The sequence below is a fragment of the Hippocampus zosterae genome, chromosome 14 (assembly GCF_025434085.1).
Source record: "Hippocampus zosterae strain Florida chromosome 14, ASM2543408v3, whole genome shotgun sequence".
In the NCBI taxonomy this organism is placed as follows: domain Eukaryota; kingdom Metazoa; phylum Chordata; class Actinopteri; order Syngnathiformes; family Syngnathidae; genus Hippocampus; species Hippocampus zosterae.
This window is the reverse complement of record NC_067464.1, coordinates 3,788,446-3,807,746: the sequence shown is the minus strand read 5'-3', so window position 1 is coordinate 3,807,746 and position 19,301 is coordinate 3,788,446. Positions and strand designations below refer to the sequence as shown.

Here is a 19,301-nt window from a genome sequence, read left to right as displayed (position 1 = left end):
ACTCCACACAGGGAGGCCGGAGCTGGAATCGAACCCGGTACCTCTGCACTGTGAAGCCGACGTGCTAACCACTGGACTACCCCTCTTGAAAATATATATCCCCCCCCCCCACAATTTTTTTTTTCCCAATTGAGGTGTCCTGCTCGTAGGTTGTATTTTTGGTGAAAGAAGTTATAAAGGCTTTTATCTCGGTTTCTTTTTTATTTCATTTTTTTTACATCACAAGAAAGCTGGCATTCAATCAGGGATGGTTCGACTTTTTATATCTTTGCAGCCCTATTACTAATTCTTAGAATGCATGAACACGTCACATGAGTTGAGAAGTGATCGAAGAAAATGTGTGTGTGTGTGCGTGCGTGTGTGTGTGTGTGCGCGCGCTGAGGGCAGACTGCAGCTATTTCTGTCCCAAGTGATGATCCTCTGATATTTTTTTGTTAATGTGCCACACAGTGTTGTTAAAATGTGTCAGCCGTCTCGTCGCAGTCACTGCATTATGACCGGAACTTGAGCTTTTTCTCAATTTGGAGTCGCCGTCGCACAGCTTAGTGTTGAAAGTCAAGCGGAATTAACGTTCTTAACTGGCATAGAAGTTAGCTGGCATACAAGTCACCCTCTGTTGCATATTAGGTTTGTGATATTTTTCATTCTCAGTTGTTTAAGTTTGACCTAGAAATGCTTGTGTAACATTTTTTTTCTAAAATATTTGCGCATTCATAGTGTATGATTTAAAAAAAAATCAGCCATATTTTGGTCTAAAATTGTGGATTCTTTATCTTTTGTCTAGTTTTTAAAAAAATATTTCCTCTCAATTTGTGCGTTTTTAACATTTTTGCCTTTGCACACATTTTTGTAACCTTTTGAGCCTCTTTGCTTTGGTGCCAGTCTACTGTTTTGACTCCTCCCCTCGATGTTTCATTATTTTAGCAATATCATGGTAATACTGAAGATTTGTTTGCACACTAAAATTTCCATGGCATTCCATCACCATCATTCATATGGTGGCTAACGTTAAAATCGGCTGCACTGGCGTCGGTAAGAAAGACGTTCTTCGAGTTCATTTTATTTTCCAGATTGATTTATCCAAAGAGAGACACATTTTATTACATCGGCATTGAAGTCAAAAGACACCCATGTGGTTTGAGAGATGTATTTTTTGACTTGGATGTAAATGTTCCATCTGGATTTTTTATCTTATTGACTTCCCCCACTGTGTGTTTTCTTTTCTGTAGCCCTTGTATTCCGCGTTGGATTAGTTACTTTACTTTAAGGCCCCACTGAAGGCCCAGGTCCCGAAAGCCGCACCCGCCACCGGAGCTCAGTATCCCATTGAGATGGGCAATGATAGTTGAAGCAATGAAATCACCTCACGTGCACACTGAACAGCTACACCTTGATATGAAAGCGTGATCTGCATCGGTCCTGTTTTTCCTTCTCTGCCGTTTCTGCGAAATGAAGCCCAGAGGACGTTTCAAGTGTTGTTTTCGGCTTCACCGACCATGTCAATTCTCAAATGTACACTCCGCACCTTATTTGGGAGCAATCATGTGTCAAAGCATTTACTGTACCTTGAAGTTGCTAAGTGGGAAATATTCATGAGCAACTGACTGGCTGGCTAGAAAGAAGTGAAATGAGACACCTCGTGGGCGTGCACTATTTAATGTATCGTGAAGGGCTCCAGTTTGCATCTGTTGCTGGTGCTTCCACTCTGTACTGGAGCGGAAATACACATACTTGTGTAAACGTTGACGTATAAAAGTAGAAATATTGATTTAAGACCTTTCCTTACACTTGTGGACAAAATTGTTGGCGATTGGGACATGTCTAACCAAGGTATGCCCTCTTATTAGCATCACAGTGTGCTAATCGTTGCCTAGGTTAGCATTAGCCTGAAAAGAAAAAAAATATACGTTTGAAACTAACTAACTAAACTAATCATTAAAAAATATGACTATGAATGATAATCAATGGAAAGAAAGTTCTCAGAAAAGCACAGAAAATAATTCCCCTCCTTTATAAATTAGCGCTCGTACTGTAAAGAGAAAACATTCACTGGACAGATGTTCAAAACTGTTTCCCATTGCCTTGCTAATGTGAAGCGCCTCACAAAAAAATGCTAAATTAGATAATGGTAGGAACTGAATAACCACAACGTGTCTATGTGTGGGTTTTTTTTCTTCAGATTAGTTAGAGAATTTTTCAAGACGCGCCAGTGCTTGGCCAAGATCAGTTGCGAGCGGCTTCTCATCGTATCAAAATATCACGGCAGCTTTAATAATGTATCTTTCTTCAACTGCATTAAATCAGGCATGTAATGTATGCTCTTAACAATACGTGATGGAATTAATTACAATACAATACACAATACAATACATGCTGATTTATATAGCGCTTTCACAACAGCGGCAGCTGTAACAAAGCGCTTAACAAAACGGTTAACATCAAGTAAAACAATAAACACAACACATATACATAACATAACATAAAACACAGACCGTCATGCAGGCATAACCACTTTTCCATCACACGCTTTGTTGTTTGAAGCAGTTTGAGATGAAAGAGGAGAGAAAGTTTCCTTTAACCAGTGGATCAGAGACGTCATGCTCAAAATGTGCACACGTCAGCTACAAGCTAAGTTTCAAAGTCAACAAGAAGCTGTAGCATCCATTGACAAAAAGAGATTGGTTCAATTCTCCTGTCCCATGGAAATCCATTTCAATTCTAAGAGGCAACTCACGGTTCCAAATGCGCATCAGCGCCCTGCGCCAACGCTCCTCTCTCCTCATCCTCAACTTCAGCAGCCATCCATTCAGCCGCACCAACGCCGACAGTCCAACAGCGTCAGACATAGCCACTGAACAAAACGGGGTTGTGAAAAATGCTGCCCATTACAGGCGCAAAAAACACAAGCGCCCCAGGTCTGTCCAGCATCGACAGTCAATGGCGCCGACATTCCTCCCAACCAAAATCTGTGCTGGTACAGGCGTGCTGCCGAGAAGGCGCAGCCACCAAGCACAGATGCTTCTCCTTTGACGAATGCCGTGGCCAAAAAATGCTGAAAACAGTCCATATCAGGTCCACACGATGAAACAACAAGCAACATGTGACAAAACAAAAGACAAAAACACCAAAAAAGAACAAAAAAGCAAGGCCCTTGAAGAGCACTTGCCGAAGGCTGCCTACTCGGGCGCCATCTTGGAAAAAAATGAAAAAAAATTAATTTTAAAGCATATGTTAGCTCGCAATCTAACAATATATCATCACAAACTTCACTTGCTTCTTATTGGTGCTTTGGAAAATCACACCCAAAAATTTATACGTGCATCGATTTCCCTCAAAAGTGGTGCAAATTGCTTCTGTGGTTAATCGTCCTTTGGGAATCCTGAGCTTCGGTGTGCGCATTGATTGAAAATCTCCACTGTCATCTGTTTGATGAATCGGAATAGGATGTCCTCTGTTTACAATGTCGTTCATAGGGTGACGACCTCACCCATGTACAGGTAACGCACACTTTGGTGTTACTCTGATTTATCTTGGGTGTAATTCCACTGTCGACCACTAGAGGGCAGTTTGAGATAAATTTGTAAATTTGAAGAAGAAGAGGGGCGGCCCGGTAGTCCAGTGGTTAGCACGTCGGCTTCACAGTGCAGAGGTACCGGGTTCGATTCCAGCTCCGGCCTCCCTGTGTGGAGTTTGCATGTTCTCCCCGGGCCTGCGTGGGTTTTCTCCGGGTGCTCCGGTTTCCTCCCACATTCCAAAAAAAAAACATGCATGGTAGGCTGATTGGACGCTCTAAATTGTCCCTAGGTGTGAATGTGAGCGTGGATGGTTGTTCATCTGTGTGTGCCCTGCGATTGGCTGGCAACTGATCCAGGGTGTCCCCCGCCTACTGCCCAAAGACGGCTGGGATAGGCTCCAGCACCCCCCGCGACCCTAGTGAGGATTAAGCGGTCCAGAAAATGGATGGATGGATGGAAGAAGAAGTGAGTATTTCAACACAGACTCGTTTTTGTTGGAAATTGTTGAATGGCATCATGTTGGTGCCTAGTTTCAGAAGCACTGTATTGGACAGATCAAAATTTTGATCACCATGTCTGCTGATATGTAGAAGTACTACAGAGCAAGTGAGGAGCATCAAAGAGCGACTGCGAGAGCTCGTAAGGCAAAAAGCCTCACCAGAGCCTCATGCAATAGTTATGATGTCAGCTTGCATGCTTGGCTTCGGTGCGGTTAACATCCATTAATGGCCTCCGTCGTGGTAACGTTGATCGACGGCGCACACCAGGAAGCATACCATAGATGGAATAACCGAGAGGGTAATCTGTTCGGATGCTGGCAGTGGCTTGCTCTGCTGGGACCTTCGAGGTTGTCAGGAAACGCATGTTCCCGCTAACCAGTACCTCTTGTCTTATTTTGTTGTGGCACATGAGCGCAGTGTTCGCGGATAAGGGTCTCTCAGTAGGGAATGAAATGCTGGATATGACAAGCTAAAGTGGAAAAAAATCTCTTTGGCTTTATTCCAAATCACCCCCATTCACTATATGACTCATTATAGTCCACCATATTGAAAGCGCAGCAAGTTCAAGTTTGTCACATGATCATTTGTGTAGTAAGCATTTAGAATGTTCTTGTTTTTTTCTTTTTTAATTGTAGTTGGGGGAGTGGGGGGGGGCAGTAGATGGTGCTAGAACAGTTCATTCAAACCAACAAAGCTTTTGAATTGAATTTTTTTGAAACGCCCTTCTTGCAAATGGCGCCACACTGAAAAACATGGTCCGTTAAATTAACTCCATTTTACTTCATCACGTGGTTACACAAAATAAAATCATCTGGATCCGGTTACATTTTTTTAAGTTGACTATAAATCTTCTAAATGTTTTTGTTTTTCAAGCTGTGAATTGACTCAAGGCTCCCCCCAACCAAATCCACCCAGCACTTGTTTTCGCACCCGTTTTATGTGGCTCCATCGTCTCATATTTCATGACGGACAGTCGCCCTTGACCTGCGCTGACGTGCCTCATGGGAGCGTCACGGCCGAGCTGTCTTGTGGACGATGCGGTTTACCAAAGCACATCCGATGAAAAAAACAAAACAAAAAAAACTCCTGGAATCTCTGTTTATTTTCATTTGGAAAATTTACTTTTTTGGGGCCTAATCAAAATGATCAGAAAATTGAACCCCCTCCAAAACGTATTCAATAGCACCCCCTGGATGACCCTTTACACGAATTTTGCTTTTGCCTACGTCAACTCATGTGTCTGGCGGAACACGTCAACTAAATTTACCGATAATTTCCCCGATACGAGTTTCATCAATCAACACAAAATTTGGTGGGCATTGTAACAGGATACACCAAAAAGTGACTGTGTACCTGTGCATGAACTTGAACAGGAAGTCCGACATTTTGATTTGAAGCGGCCATTTTGGAGGAATTCCAGATGCTTTGATGAACTCCTCCTTGAAAATCTGCCCAAATGAGCCCATATTGGACGAAGTTGTTTTGGATACATAAACGACTCTAATCACCAACCTTCTATGCCTATGTCATGTTAGTTTTGATGATCGTTTTGAGGATTCTCACAAAGTCTGTGGAAAAAAAATGATACGCACCCCCCCCCCCCCCCCCCACACACACACACACCAGTTTCATCGATCACCATGAAATTGAGTGGACATGTTTAACAAAAGGAATGAAAAAAATCTCAAGGACCCATACATGAAATTAAACAGGAAGTTGAACATTTTGTTTTGAAGAAGCCATTCTGGGCAAATTCCAGGGCTTGTGTTTTGTCAAACTACTACCAGAGTTATTATAATGTTGTATTTTTCATTGAGATTAGTTTTTATTTCATTTTAACTTTTTTTTAATCAGTTTGTCTTCTTAGAGTGAATTTTTGTACTTTTTAATTGTTGTATTTTTAAATGCTTTGTTTTTGATTTGTTTTTATTACTTTTAGGATTAGTTTACATTTTTTTAAATATATGGGGGTCATTGTGGAGTGCATGAAATGATGGCCATAGAGTAATACTGAAATAAATACATTTAGCATCGACTGCAAAAGCTCACATATGAAATTTATTGATGAGATGACATTTATAATCATAGTTAGTATCAAGGTAAATCATAATATAATGAAATTTTTGTTTTTCTTATTTTATTTACAAACATTTTAAAATTTTAGCTTTCAGTATTTTCATTAGTAAGCTATAATACCCTTTAGTCCTACGAGGGAATTTTCTCAAATGAATCAGTTATCCTCGACAGATGGACAAGGCTAACGTGTACGTTTTTTTTTTTTTTCGCCTACGCCATATAATGTGGTTGAAGCGTAGCAAGCAATGGGAACAATCTGGTCTCCCCCGTTGCAACAACCCTCCATTCAGAACCTCTTTAACGCAGGCTGGATTTCTATGCGACTAATTTAAGTGACATTTAAAAAGCGCCGCCTCTCTCTTTGGCTTGAGCGCTGCTGCATTAAGCATGCTCCAAAGAGTCGGAACAATCCAGATGCCGCGATGCTGCCGCCGCTATAAATTACACTACTGAATCATGCCACGTTTTATTGTCCGAAGACCGGCCTCGAAATGAGAATCGTTTAAAATCCCCCGATCGGGTTTGCAAGATTTAGAGATGGAGACAAAAGGTTCGGTCTGTGCCTCCTGTCTGCCCTATTAAGCTTTTTAAGAGCGTCCCTCACGTTACCTTTAATCTGCTTCTCTGGCTGCTTTCCATTCGCTTTTTTTTTTTTTTGCTGGACAGTGAATATCTTTTTCAAATTCCAGCGCAATCCTGATCTAGGGAGCTCGTATGTTGAAAAACAATCAGTCGCTTGACTCGTATTTCAAGGCGCCACAGCATGTCTCAATTCTATCAGGTTTTATATCATTCGCTCTCCTTGACATTTTCCGCGATCACGTGATTCCGGCCAACTCTGCGGGGATCGAAGCTCAGATGACATTCCCGGCGTGAGCCGGGACAGTTTGACGGTGATCGGAAATGATCCGGCCCGCGGCGTCTGCCCAGGGCGCCGAGCTATTGGCCGCTGTGTCACCAGATGGAAAAAAGTGCACTTTCTGGCAGGAAGCGCAGCCAGACTTGTCGCCAGACCTCAGTTTTAAGAAGGGGCACATAAAATGCATGGTGGGGTGGGGTGGGGGGGGGGCAATTTTTATTGTTATTACCCTACAAGATTTGTTTTGCGCCACATTTTTATGGTAATACACTTTACTGGAGAGAACATTGACCGTACGTATACATAGACCAGCCTTGGATGCTGCTGGTCACATGTTGAGATCAAAGGATGTGGCAAAGCGAAGCAGTCGGTGAAGATGCCTCGTTCATTTGCTCCTTTGAGATGATCATCAAAACAGTACTCACTCCTGGGATTAATCCTGGACCATTCCTTTTTAGTAAATACTATGTCATTCAAATTCAAATTAACATTCATTCATTCATCTTCCTAACCGCTTGATCCTCACTAAGGTCGCGGGAGGTGCTGGAGCCTATCCCAGCTGTCTCCGGGCAGTAGGCGGGGGACACCCTGAATCGGTTGCCAGCCAATCGCAGGGCACACAGAGACGAACAACCATCCACGCCCACACTCACACCTAGGGACAATTTAGAGTGTTCAATCAGCCTGCCATGCATATTTTTGGAATGTGGGAGGAAACCGGAGCACCCGGAGAAAACCCACGCAGGCCCGGGGAGAACATGCAAAGTCCACACAGGGAGGTCGCAGCTGGAATCGAACCCGGTACCTCTGCACTGTGAAGCCGACGTGCTAACCACTGGACTACCGGGCGACCCTGTAATACAGTTTAAGTTATTGCTTATGATTCTTAAAAAGTACATGGGAAGAGGACAAAGAAAAAAAAAAGTAATGGTACATAAATCGCAATCTTGAGGGGAAAACAAATCACTATCCTATTATTTTTTTTTCTGAGTCGGTCAGCTCTAATTGTGACACCATTTTATGAATATGGCGCTGAAAGGGGCCACTCAGCTCGTGGAGAGAAACAGTTTTCATTTTGAATGTCAAAAGGATTATTTTCAGTCAGCTCGTTGCAGATTAGACTGGCCAACCATAAAAAAAAAAACATTACATCATCGTTTATATTTGGAATGTCTTTGTGATTAAAAAAAAACGACACTAGCATTTCTTAACACAAAATAGCTACTCTGATAACATAAATTGAAAAACAAAAGTTTTTAGAGATCTATGCCTCAAGTGGGGGTACACCAGCATCTTAGTGGGTGGTCATGACCCCCCCGCCCCCTGTGGCCCGCCCATGGCGACGGGTGCACCGTAAAAGTCTTTACCACCATTGACCTCCACGAAGGCATCTGCAGATCAACATAATCTGCCGCCTATCCGAGGACCGCTGTTGTTGCCCCGTTTATGTTCCGGGGTTAAGGTTAGAGGGCCGAGGTCAAAGGGCTTTAATGGAAAAGTTAATCGCAATCTTGGGCCAGCCAGGTCAACATCTAATACTGTACTTACTCACACTGCATGCTTGGTTAAAGGTCCGTCAGTATGATACCACTTTGCGTACACTGACATTTTCCCTTCATCTTGATGCCTCGGAAATGGAGCGGTGGTCGTTCAGTTGACTGAAAGATGCTATTTGCTGCCACCTGCTGGTGTACAGCCTGCATGTCGTGTTCAGCTTCATGGATTTAAAATTCAAACGATTATCAGGTATACAATACAATACAATACATGCTGATTAGTTTATATATAGTATAGTAGATTATCAAGTATAAGTAAGATATATATCGTCACCATATATTTTTTTGTCATTAAAATATGTTAATGGGGTATCCGCATTTCATATACAGTATATTTATTCAATGTTATAGTGTATATACATTAGTCAGATATCATTGATACACTTATGATCCTGATTTGTTGATGATAAGATATTTTTATTTCACACATAAATGACATGCTGTACAGTAAGACATGAATTCTAATATGTAACGAGGTATGCCAGGGGTGGGGAACACCGGTTCCCCAAGAGCCATATCTTGCCCTGTTTTCGATCTCTCTCTTCTTCATCACTTCTGATTCAAACCATCAGCTCATCATCAAGCTCTGTAGAAGCCTGAAACAATCATGAACAATTGAATCAGTTACATGACGTAGGTTGGAATAATACATTCCTAAGGGCCTTTTGAAAATCACATGGGGTGTCGCAAGACATAAATTGTATGTATTTATTTTCGAAAAGTACCGGTAATTGCGTACACTTTTCCAGGAATGTATTACGACCACTCCGAAACAGCTCAGTGGTGAAATTACTTAGAAAAATTGCCCAGGTGACTGGTAATGGAATGTAAAAGTACCCCGAGGAGGTTAGATCACCAGTGCAGCACGGTCATGTTTTTTTAGGTGGGGGGCCGTGTCTTTTTGGCATCCTGCATCGTTGAGTGTCCATCCCCCAAAAAGTGTACAGGTCGCGTAAAAGCCGCAACGTTTTTAGCTCTCTCTCAAGTAACTGACGTCCATTGAAATGCATTGGAGGGGAAAAACATTATTTTATGCTTTTTTTTTTTTTTTATTAACTGCCTGAGTTACAGGTTGGCAAAAAATATGCATCGGCCAGGCCTTGCTTTTTATATTTATGGCTATTGTTTTTGACCATTTTTATATTGATTTACAGAATGCGTACTTCTAGTCCTACAACACAGTAAGAAAAGATCTGACATTAGCTGAATTGAAATGAACACACACACACACACACACTGTCTTTCACGCAGTCGTCTCACTTTAATGGCGGGTCTGAGCACTTCCTGCCTCAGTGACTGTTTCACGCGCGGGGTCAAAAATGAGAACGTTTTACGCCGACTGAGGGAGTCGTAAGTGGTCGACAGTCAGCCGCGACACATGGCCGTGCTCTCAACTGCACACATGGACCCACATCGGCCCGCGACACGGCGCGCACACGGACAGAAAGAATATAGTATACTGTGGTGAAGCGGTGGTTTATTTGCACGTGTGAGTCAGGCCCGTCTCTGCGGGGCTGCAGCTGGAAAGGGAGCAGCCCCACCCAACGTTGCCTTCCCACAGCTATGTCTATCATACACACACACACACGCTCACACACACACACGCACACTCCTCCCCTTTCAGCTCATTGTCCTTCACTCACTGCACTCTCGCTGAAGTTTCAATGCAGAGCAGCAGGGAAGATGCAGAGCGGTTAATGAGTGGATGCCAGTTTGTGGTAAGTTTATTTTCGGCTTATTTTGTTGTCGTTGTTTTCTTCTGAATGCGTTGGAATGTGGTCCAGAGGTTGAAAATGGAAAATTGTTCCGATAAAGCCCTAATTTTGTTGTAGTCAGTGAATGAATGAACCCGGGGTGTTAGGGTTAGCGTTAGAAAGGTTTAAGTTTACAAAGGGCAGAGGCATGCGATCTGCATGGCGGAAAACAAAGTCCGTATATGAAATTGGTGCATGCGAAGTACATTTAAAAGGAACTGCAAGATTTCCACTTGTGGATGATGTAAAGTCCGTTGTGAAGTGGGCACTTGGAGGCGGCCTTCCTCTATTGATCGTGCCCTCGTGTGTGATAGTTATGCCGCGGTCAGGGAGGTCCTTTTCAAAATATTTTAAAGATGATGTCAACAATAATTATTCATTAATTGCTTTCTATAATGATTCAGAGGGATTAATGGACACCGTTGTCATATTTATGAATGAAATACGATGTCACATCGGTGGAGCGCAGTCTGTTACACCATCTGCGCCGCAACTTAGACCTGCTTTTGTCTGGTCTAATCTCTAGTCTCCTTTCTGTTCACCAAAAATGTTAGGTGCACCAGAGGGGTGTAATAGAAAATGCCCTCGATCTGCCTTAATCTCCAAAAAGGCACAAAGTGGTCTACAAAATTCCCAAACATTTACCATGTTTACCACTAGACGAGCCCCGGCGCGAAAATGAAGATGTGCTGGTTTTTACACCGAACTCACTTGCGCATGTCAATGAAATATTTATAATGTTACATCACAATCGGTTTGTGATGAATTTCATTGTAAACTTGAAGTTTTCCACATCACCCCTGGAGCAAATGCTAGCTAGCTCCAGGCTAAAGTTAGCTTAGATGTGCTTACGCCAAACAAGTACATTATGTGTACTACGTTTATGTGTCAAACATGCAGGGAAGTGTCAGTCATTGGTTCATAAGCTATTGAAAATATTTTTGTTTAGCTTGTTTCGTGATTAAGGCTAGACAATTTTCTTCACATGGTCGTACCGTTTTGTCAAAAAATGTGTGTAAAACACGTGATGATGTGTATTTGTGATTCTCTCCATCCATTTTCATTGACTAAAACTCTCACATATAGAAATGGCTAAAATGTGGCTAAAATTAGTAAGGTTTGATATTGTCCAAAAGACTCAAATTAAGCTAGCTGCCAAAAACAACACTGCGCTGGTTTGCTGTTAAACGTCACACTGCTCACAGCTTCCGGCTATCCCCATCAAAAATATAAATGCTCCTCCTCAGCCTCCCTTTACCTCAAAGTTTTTGGAATAACTCCCCACTCGGAGAGCCCCCCCCCCCCCCGTCAGACCCAATACCTCCCAGGCGTTATTGCGGACGGTTATTATGACATGCAAATAAGGCAACTGAGCAAAAGTTCTCGCCGCGAGTCTCGTGACAATCCTGAAAAACGGGACGCATTCATCGTCTGCCCCCTCCGCCCCCAGGCCAGAAGACGACCTTGAAAATCAAAAACATGGACACATAAACAGTCCTTTGTCACACAACCCACATGACAAGCGCTAATAAATGTAAACACGGCTCCAGTGACCTAGATATGCCACCGAATAAACCACGAACATGACTCTGTATTTTCTTGGGCAAATGAATGGTGCGCAAGCCCAAAAAATAAGTACAGTGTGACGCACGGACCACAGAAGGCTTGAAAAGGAGCGCACGGTGTCACATTTCTCAGCACCTCGCGAACACACAAAAGATTCACGTGGCCCCTGAGGGCCAATGACTTTTCTCACTCATTCATGCAAACAGTCACTAAAGTAGCTCGAGTTAATGACTGTATTAACTAGGGATGTTGGATACCACTTTTTGTTTCCAAACCGGTACAACTTTCCCCTCTTGAGAAGACTCCGATACGATACCAAGTAACCGATACTGCTCGTACTTTCTACACATAAAATTTCTATTAAACGAATGACAGACAATTTTAACGGAAGACCTTTCTTTAAGATCTGACAAAAGGGAACATCCACTCTGGAATAGAGGATTAAAAACAACACACACACACAAACAACTCACACTGACTATAGGAACATTTCAAACATTCATTCATTCATTCATCTTCCGAGCCGCTTGATCCTCACTAGGGTCGCGGGGGGTGCTGGAGCCTATCCCAGCTGTCTTCGGGCAGTAGGCGGGGGACACCCTGAATCGGTTGCCAGCCAATCGCAGGGCACACAGAGACGAACAACCATTCGCACTCACACTCACACCTAGGGACAATTTAGAGTGTTCAATCAGCCTGCCACGCATGTTTTTGGAATGTGGGAGGAAACCGGAGCACCCGGAGAAAACCCACGCAGGCCCGGGGGAGAACATGCAAACTCCACACAGGGAGGCCGGAGCTGGAATCGAACCCGGTACCTCTGCACTGTGAAGCCGACGTGCTAACCACTGGACTACCGGGCCGCCCACATTTCAAACATTTGCACTAATATTAGTCATTCTATGGGGAGGATAAAGAATACATGACCGTGAGCCTCGTTAATAGCGCCGCAACACAAATGCTGTTTAGTGTCCGCATGACGCTAGTGGACTGAAAGGCTAAGCTATTGGGTTGTTTTATGTTTGCTTTATGTTTCGTTTGACATGACACTTCACAAAGTTTGACACTGGAGGAGTCCGTGTGATGGTGCTTTTTTGAATGCTGAGTGCTCAAGAGAGCGTATCGCGCATCATCGCTGCGTCACACAAGTGTCGGGTGGTCAGACAATGAGCTTTTAACTCTGCACTTCTCGCCGGTTGATGACGCTTCTTTTCAAAACAATGACTTTCATTGTTGCCACCGTTTTGCTTGTTCTTTCAGGATGGCTCGCTGGGGAGTCTTGACGATCTGGCCCAGGAGTATTCTCGCTATTACGGCACTTCCCTCAACGACGTGTGCGAAAGGATGGAGGAGCTGCGCCGACGCCGATTGGTGCAGGATGCGGATGTGACGGTAAATAAAAATTGCTGACTTGCACTGGACAGCGTGTAAAAAAAAAAACGTGATCATAGCATCTGTCTTGGCCAAAGGTTTATTGCGTTTCCGTAATAAGTCACTTCCGGTATGTCTTTAAAGTTGTTATGAAGTTGGTGACAGCATAAAGAGTCGTGTCCATTTCCTGCGCCTTTCAGGGAAAGCTTGACTCAGCGGCCGCATCGCTAGAGCTGCGCTCTCAGATTCAGGTGAGGTCACATGTGTCAGCGGCCATGTTGGCAAGATTACGCGGTGGCGTGATGCAATTTCCACCACATGATGCTCCCCAGACTATCAGCAAATACATTCCTTTTGCTTACAGTGTGCGCTGAATCTGGAAATACTCACGATGCTTCACTTTTTACATTTTTTTTTTACATTTGACTCATGGTTACCGCCTCATTCCAAAATGGATTCTGTGTTCGTCAAATCCCGACACTCAACAGCTCCTAATAAAAAAAAATGGGGGGAAGGAGGGGAATGTCATTTGAAGCTTTTCTGAAATTAGAAAAATACATGTGGAAAAGGTGAAGCGCTGTCAGTACTTTGTTGATGTTTTTTGTGTTTGCTAGCAATGAGACGTGACATTTTATTCCTGTTCTCAAGGAATCTCTTGGACTCTCCAGCAGCACGTCTACTCCGGAGACGGACAGGAAGTAAGGATCTGAACTCATTACTTTGACGTGATTAATTAGTGATTAATTGATTAATTGATTAATTAGATTAATCAATCTTCATTGATTGAATGAGCTTCTCTGTGGACACGCCAACTCAACTCTACCCTCACGCAATCAACCCGATAGAAAAATAAACTCCCCTTAAGCAATTATGAACAAATTAACAAAATGAACGCGATCCAGGGCGGCCCGGTAGGCCAGTGGTTAGCACGTCGGCTTCACAGTGCAGAGGTACCGGGTTCGATTCCAGCTCCGGCCTCCCTATGTGGAATTTGCATGTTCTCCCCGGGCCTGCGTGGGTTTTCTCCGGGTGCTCCGGTTTCCTCCCACATTCCAAAAACATGCGTGGCAGGCTGATTGAACACTCTAAATTGTCCCTAGGTGTGAGTGTGAGCGCGAATGGTTGTTCGTCTCTGTGTGCCCTGCGATTGGCTGGCAACCGATTCAGGGTGTCCCCCGCCTACTGCCCGGAGACAGCTGGGATAGGCTCCAGCACCCCCCGCGACCCTAGTGAGGATCAAGCGGCTCGGAAGATGAATGAATGAATGAACGCGATCCACTACTAGGGACAGTTTTAATTTGTTCTGTGTTAAAAGCTGAAAACAATTGCTCCATCTGCGTGTCAAACCGGTTGTGAAGATGTCCATTCGTCATGTGCGCCATTCATCCGTGTGCAGATGCGCCACTTCCCGCTGCCCTTGAGACACTCGTGTGTGTGTGTGTGTGTGTGTGTGTGTGTGTGTGTGTGTGTGTGTGTGTGTGTGCGCGTGCGTGCTGGTCATTCCAAGCTTGGCTTTGTCTTTCCTGCCTTTGTTTCCCCTGTTGATGAGTCACAGGATGATTAGGATTGAAGCACGCAAAAAGGATGTCGCTTTCTAAACATCCAGTGACTCAAGAAGAAGTCTCCTTTATTTTTATTTGTTTATTTTTAATAAATCGAAATTATTCAGCTTCCCTGATGAAAAAAAAGAGAATAATAATGCGGTAATCAATTTTTTAAACACATAAATAGTATACATTTTTCTCAAGTCTTTTATTTTTTTATTTTATTTAAATTATTTTTTTACATGAACAAAACAGATTAACGGAATAAATGTCATTCTGTCTCCTATTCATAATTCTTCTTTTTTTTGTTGTTGTCACTTTTCATTTACCCGACATGTTTCGGCGGAAGTCTTTCATGCGTGACTCATCTTTTATCAGCTGATATTTAATGAGATAAGAGAGTCGTCACCGATCACTACAAAAAGGAAAACCACATTACGGATCAGGAAAAGTCATCCGCATCGAAGAGAATAAAAGCCCAGTGTTGGATTCGGGAGGTTATTGAGGTCAGGAGGCGGGGCCACAGGATCATCGAGAGGGACGAGGGCGCAGACGTGCTCTTGAGCACCTGGAGCGGCATCCCGTAGGGACCGAACGGACAGCAGGAGCCTGTCACGCCTTCATTGCACATCAGCCAATAAAGACGAGTCACACACAATCGAAACACGTCAGGTAAATAACAACCTAAAAAAAAAAGTGTCGTGCTAAGACACCAACAAGTTCAACAAAGCTGATTATTTTTGTCGCACACTCCGCCGTGAGCATTTCGCTCCTGAAGTCACTGATTAGTTTAGCCCATTAGTGCCGATTTCCCTTCCATTCCGACATAGCTATTTCCAGTAAAGTGGGTGCGTGCGGGAGGGCGGGAGTTGCGAGAGGAATGCAGGCTCCACATGAAAACTGTCACTGCTGCAAAACGTCCACTCCAAAAGGGGGCCAAAGCCTCTTTTGTTTCCCAAGCGAGCTCATGTGTTCATCCATGGAGCGTGACTGGAGCCTCTGATTTAAACAAAAAAAAAAACTTTTTTTGGGGGGGCATCTTTGATCATCGTCACGACGGCACCATTTTGTTGCCCGGTGGCCGACAAAGAGACCACTGAAGGGATGAAGAGAATAAATGTGGAGAAGAGGTATCTTTTACTTATATTTGACCTGTTCAAGAAAGACATTTGAACTGGATTTGTGTGTGTGTGTGTGTGTGTGTGCGCAGGTTTCCCATGCACAAGTCCAGTCCTTCGGACGACGGCAAGAGAAGGACCAAATCCTTTTGGAGCACTTTCAGAAAGACACCCAAAGGAGCTTCCGCTCGCCACCTTGCAAAAGGTAACAAATAGGTTCCGTGCTGAAGAAGTGCAGTCCACATGATTTTTCATGGAAGATGAAACGTTGCAGTGATATTATATTCGCAATATTGACTGGTTAAAAAAAAATGTGCGTGTGTGTACCTGCCAGGTGATTTAGTGGGCTTTGTGGCCAGTGAAATCACCATGAGCGATGAAGAGCGCATCCAGCTGATGATGATGGTCAAGGAGAACATGATCTCCATCGAGGAAGCGCTGGCCCGGGTAACATATTACAGAACACAAAATAAACACAGCGTAAATAGTCCAAGCCCAACATGCGTCCGGAACAAAATATTTCTGATTTTGTGGATGCAGTTGAAGGAGTTTGAGATGCAGAAGCAACAGAAGTGCGGCTTGGAGCCGTCCGAGTGCACAGATGTTTGTCATTCTGCCGACGAATCTTTCAGCGATAGCGTAAGTATTTCAAGCATCCAACTATCTGTTTCACTCTGATGGAGATCTGGGCCGGGGATGGGCAATTTAAATGGGGGGGGGGGCCGCAGAGGAGCACGCACCTTCTCACCAGATGACAAAATTGCTGTTTTAAATATGGAGAAAAATGCTTGCCTCCTTGGAAAATATGTGCTCTTATCATATCTCATATTTTACTTATCGTACCCCCCCCCCCCCCCCGACCCCCCCACACACACACAATTTGTCTCTTCGGATGTTTACCAACATGATAAAATGCCGTGTACTTTGAAATACTTGACATAGGAAGATGTCTCATCATCACTGCCCCCCGTTGCTGTCCCTTTGTGGACCCGGTCCCCCTTTTGAGCCCCCTCTAAGCTCAATGCCACAGTGGTGTCACCCTGTTTTTGTGCGCCACATTCCAACAGCAGCCAGTCATGCCCACCACACACATATTTTATGCAGTTAGTTACTTCGTTAGTTTGTTCATTCGAAGGATTACACGCTTTTTGTCATCCAGTTAATTTTGTTAGCGCAATAGCACAGTTAGCTTGTTAGCCACTGAGTTTGCTAGCCGCTTGGTTAGTTATTTAGTTAGCCTGATGACAAACAGGCTAACTAACAGCTGTTAGCTGGCATTTTTATTTGTATTTTATATATTGTATTTTATATATATATATGTATTTGTATTTTATATTTTATTCGTTTGTTGGTTGACAGTTAGTTAGTTGGTAAGTGGGTTAGTTAGTGAGCTAGCTAGCAGAAGCATTCCTCACACTGGGTTGTCAGCCAGAGTTAGTTAGCATGGTACAAACAGTGCGTTGTTGAGAAATTATTATTATTTTTTTGTTTTGTTTGTCTGTAGCAGCTGCGTGAGCTGTCCGACGCGGAACAAGACGAGTGGCTGACATTCAGAAGGCTTCACAAGCTGGTGAACTCCACACGCAAGGTGAAGAATAAACTCATCAGGATCGACCAGACCAGGAAGACCGGTGTCGAAGGTACTTCACACACATCCAGCATAAAGCAAATCATATTTAATATTGGCTTGTTATAGTCAGTATGTACTGTATACTGTAGAAAAAAAAACATGAGCTTTTCCTTGATATTGTTATATGATGATCCACAGAGTCTTGTCAGCCAAGCATTTGTCCCGTGGACTCGCTGGCGTCTGCCCTGCGGGATCAGCTGGACTACGGTGAGGACAACGTTACCACGTCGTGCTCTTCTGGCAGCTTGGCCATGTCAGAGGCCCCCGAACGCAGCCCTCCATGCGGCAGCTCCCCACGTCGGGACGCGCCCGAGGAAGAACAGTCGAGCAACGTCGTATTGGACGAAAACCACCACCGGGGCAACGAGGCAAAGATGGCTCGATCGGTGACAGACGGGGGGCTCCGACATCGCCTCCTCAGCCACCACGGGGTAAGTCATTTATTTCTCAGTTAGCAGAATGACTCACCATTATTTGTTTTCCCGTTAGCGACATTATAGCTTGATATAGGAATAAAACCTTGGTTGATCACCTGATTAGCAGAAAAACAAAGCAGACGAACTGAAAAAGTGGATTGTGAAATCCACTATCATCCAAAATGGATAGATAGCTTAAAGCAGGGGTGTCCAAAGTTTTAGGCAAGGGGGCCAGATTTTATGTGGTAAAATGTCAGGGGGCCGACCTTGGCTGACATTCTTTACATTGAACAACAATATTGTTCAGCAAATTTTAGTAAGCCAGTCCGTTTCACATTTCCATTTTTATTCTAATTTCAACAATCTTAAGAATTTCTTTTGGTTCATTTGAAACAGGTATATCACATGCAACTGCTTATTCACTTGACTTTTTCTTAAACAGAAGTCTCCTGAGTGCAAATTGATTGATTTGAAACATAAAATGTATCACCGTGACTTTTCAATACTCACAAAACCTTTGACTCGAACAACAGGGAAATGAACAAGCAATACACATATCCACAACTGCAAGGATCATTTGAAATATGACATATCAGTCAATATAAACACAGAGTGATGTCTTGTTAACTCGTGAGTGATGCCCTCTAGTGTCTAAATGCTATTACTCATTTAGTGAATGCTATTACTCATTTAGCCACTAGAGGGAAGCAGTACTCTATGAAACATCACTCACCAGTCTACGAGACCTCAGTCAATGCAACACGTGTTCCATTGCGCCCAACCTGCGGGCCAGACGCCACTGATTTTATGACAGGGGCCGAGGGCCGGATGAAATTCGACCGCGGGCCGGATTTGGCCCGCGGGCCGGACTTTGGACATACCTGGCTTAAAGGATGCCTTAAAGTTTGCTCTTAGTGGTTGAGTTACTTAACATGATGACATAAGCATTTGTTTCATTTCGCTGGTCGGTGTTAATGTTGATTTTTATTATTATTCTGTATTTATTTATGCTTGTATCACAGAGAGCTTGCAGTTTCGGAGGATTTGACGTCACCAATCGCTCGGTGCATGCAACCCAACACACCGTACGTCCTCGAATATGATGCGAGTGTACAACAATAGAGCAAATCTTTGTTCAATAAACTTGGCTTGACTTTGATCATCTCAGGGCGAAGACGAAGACGGCGCGAGGTCCCCTCAGATATCTCGCATCTCCCTGGGAAAGAAAGTCAAGTCTGTCACGGAGACCATGAGGAAGCACATCACTAAGAGACACCAAGCCTTTGTGTCGGATCAGGTACACGGACACACAGCAAAACACTGCAAATAATTGAGAAACTGCTGGTTCACGTTGGGTCGACTGTTAGAGGAACTCCGGGTCGAAGGTCAACGTTAA

General features: G+C 43.7%; 2 protein-coding genes across 4 annotated transcripts in view; one reads left to right on the top strand and one right to left on the bottom strand.

Moving 5' to 3' along the window:
* Window positions 1-19,301, top strand: part of LOC127614944 (SAM and SH3 domain-containing protein 1-like) — a 68,551-nt gene that overhangs the window by 6,249 nt on the left and 43,001 nt on the right. For 2 of the 3 annotated variants that reach the window (XM_052086414.1, XM_052086413.1), the window contains exons 2-11: window positions 13,087-13,218; window positions 13,398-13,448; window positions 13,846-13,895; window positions 15,952-16,064; window positions 16,194-16,306; window positions 16,400-16,498; window positions 17,367-17,499; window positions 17,628-17,920; window positions 18,928-18,990; window positions 19,074-19,202. In XM_052086414.1, coding sequence (XP_051942374.1) covers window positions 13,087-13,218; window positions 13,398-13,448; window positions 13,846-13,895; window positions 15,952-16,064; window positions 16,194-16,306; window positions 16,400-16,498; window positions 17,367-17,499; window positions 17,628-17,920; window positions 18,928-18,990; window positions 19,074-19,202 — 1,176 coding nt within the window. Of the gene's footprint in view, window positions 1-10,106; window positions 10,225-13,086; window positions 13,219-13,397; window positions 13,449-13,845; window positions 13,896-15,951; window positions 16,065-16,193; window positions 16,307-16,399; window positions 16,499-17,366; window positions 17,500-17,627; window positions 17,921-18,927; window positions 18,991-19,073; window positions 19,203-19,301 lie in introns of those variants that run through there. The other variant, XM_052086415.1, reaches the window with a different exon arrangement.
* The window catches only part of srsf5a (serine and arginine rich splicing factor 5a), a 97,712-nt gene that overhangs the window by 54,754 nt on the left and 23,657 nt on the right, over window positions 1-19,301 (bottom strand). The gene's annotated exons all lie outside the window — the stretch shown is intronic.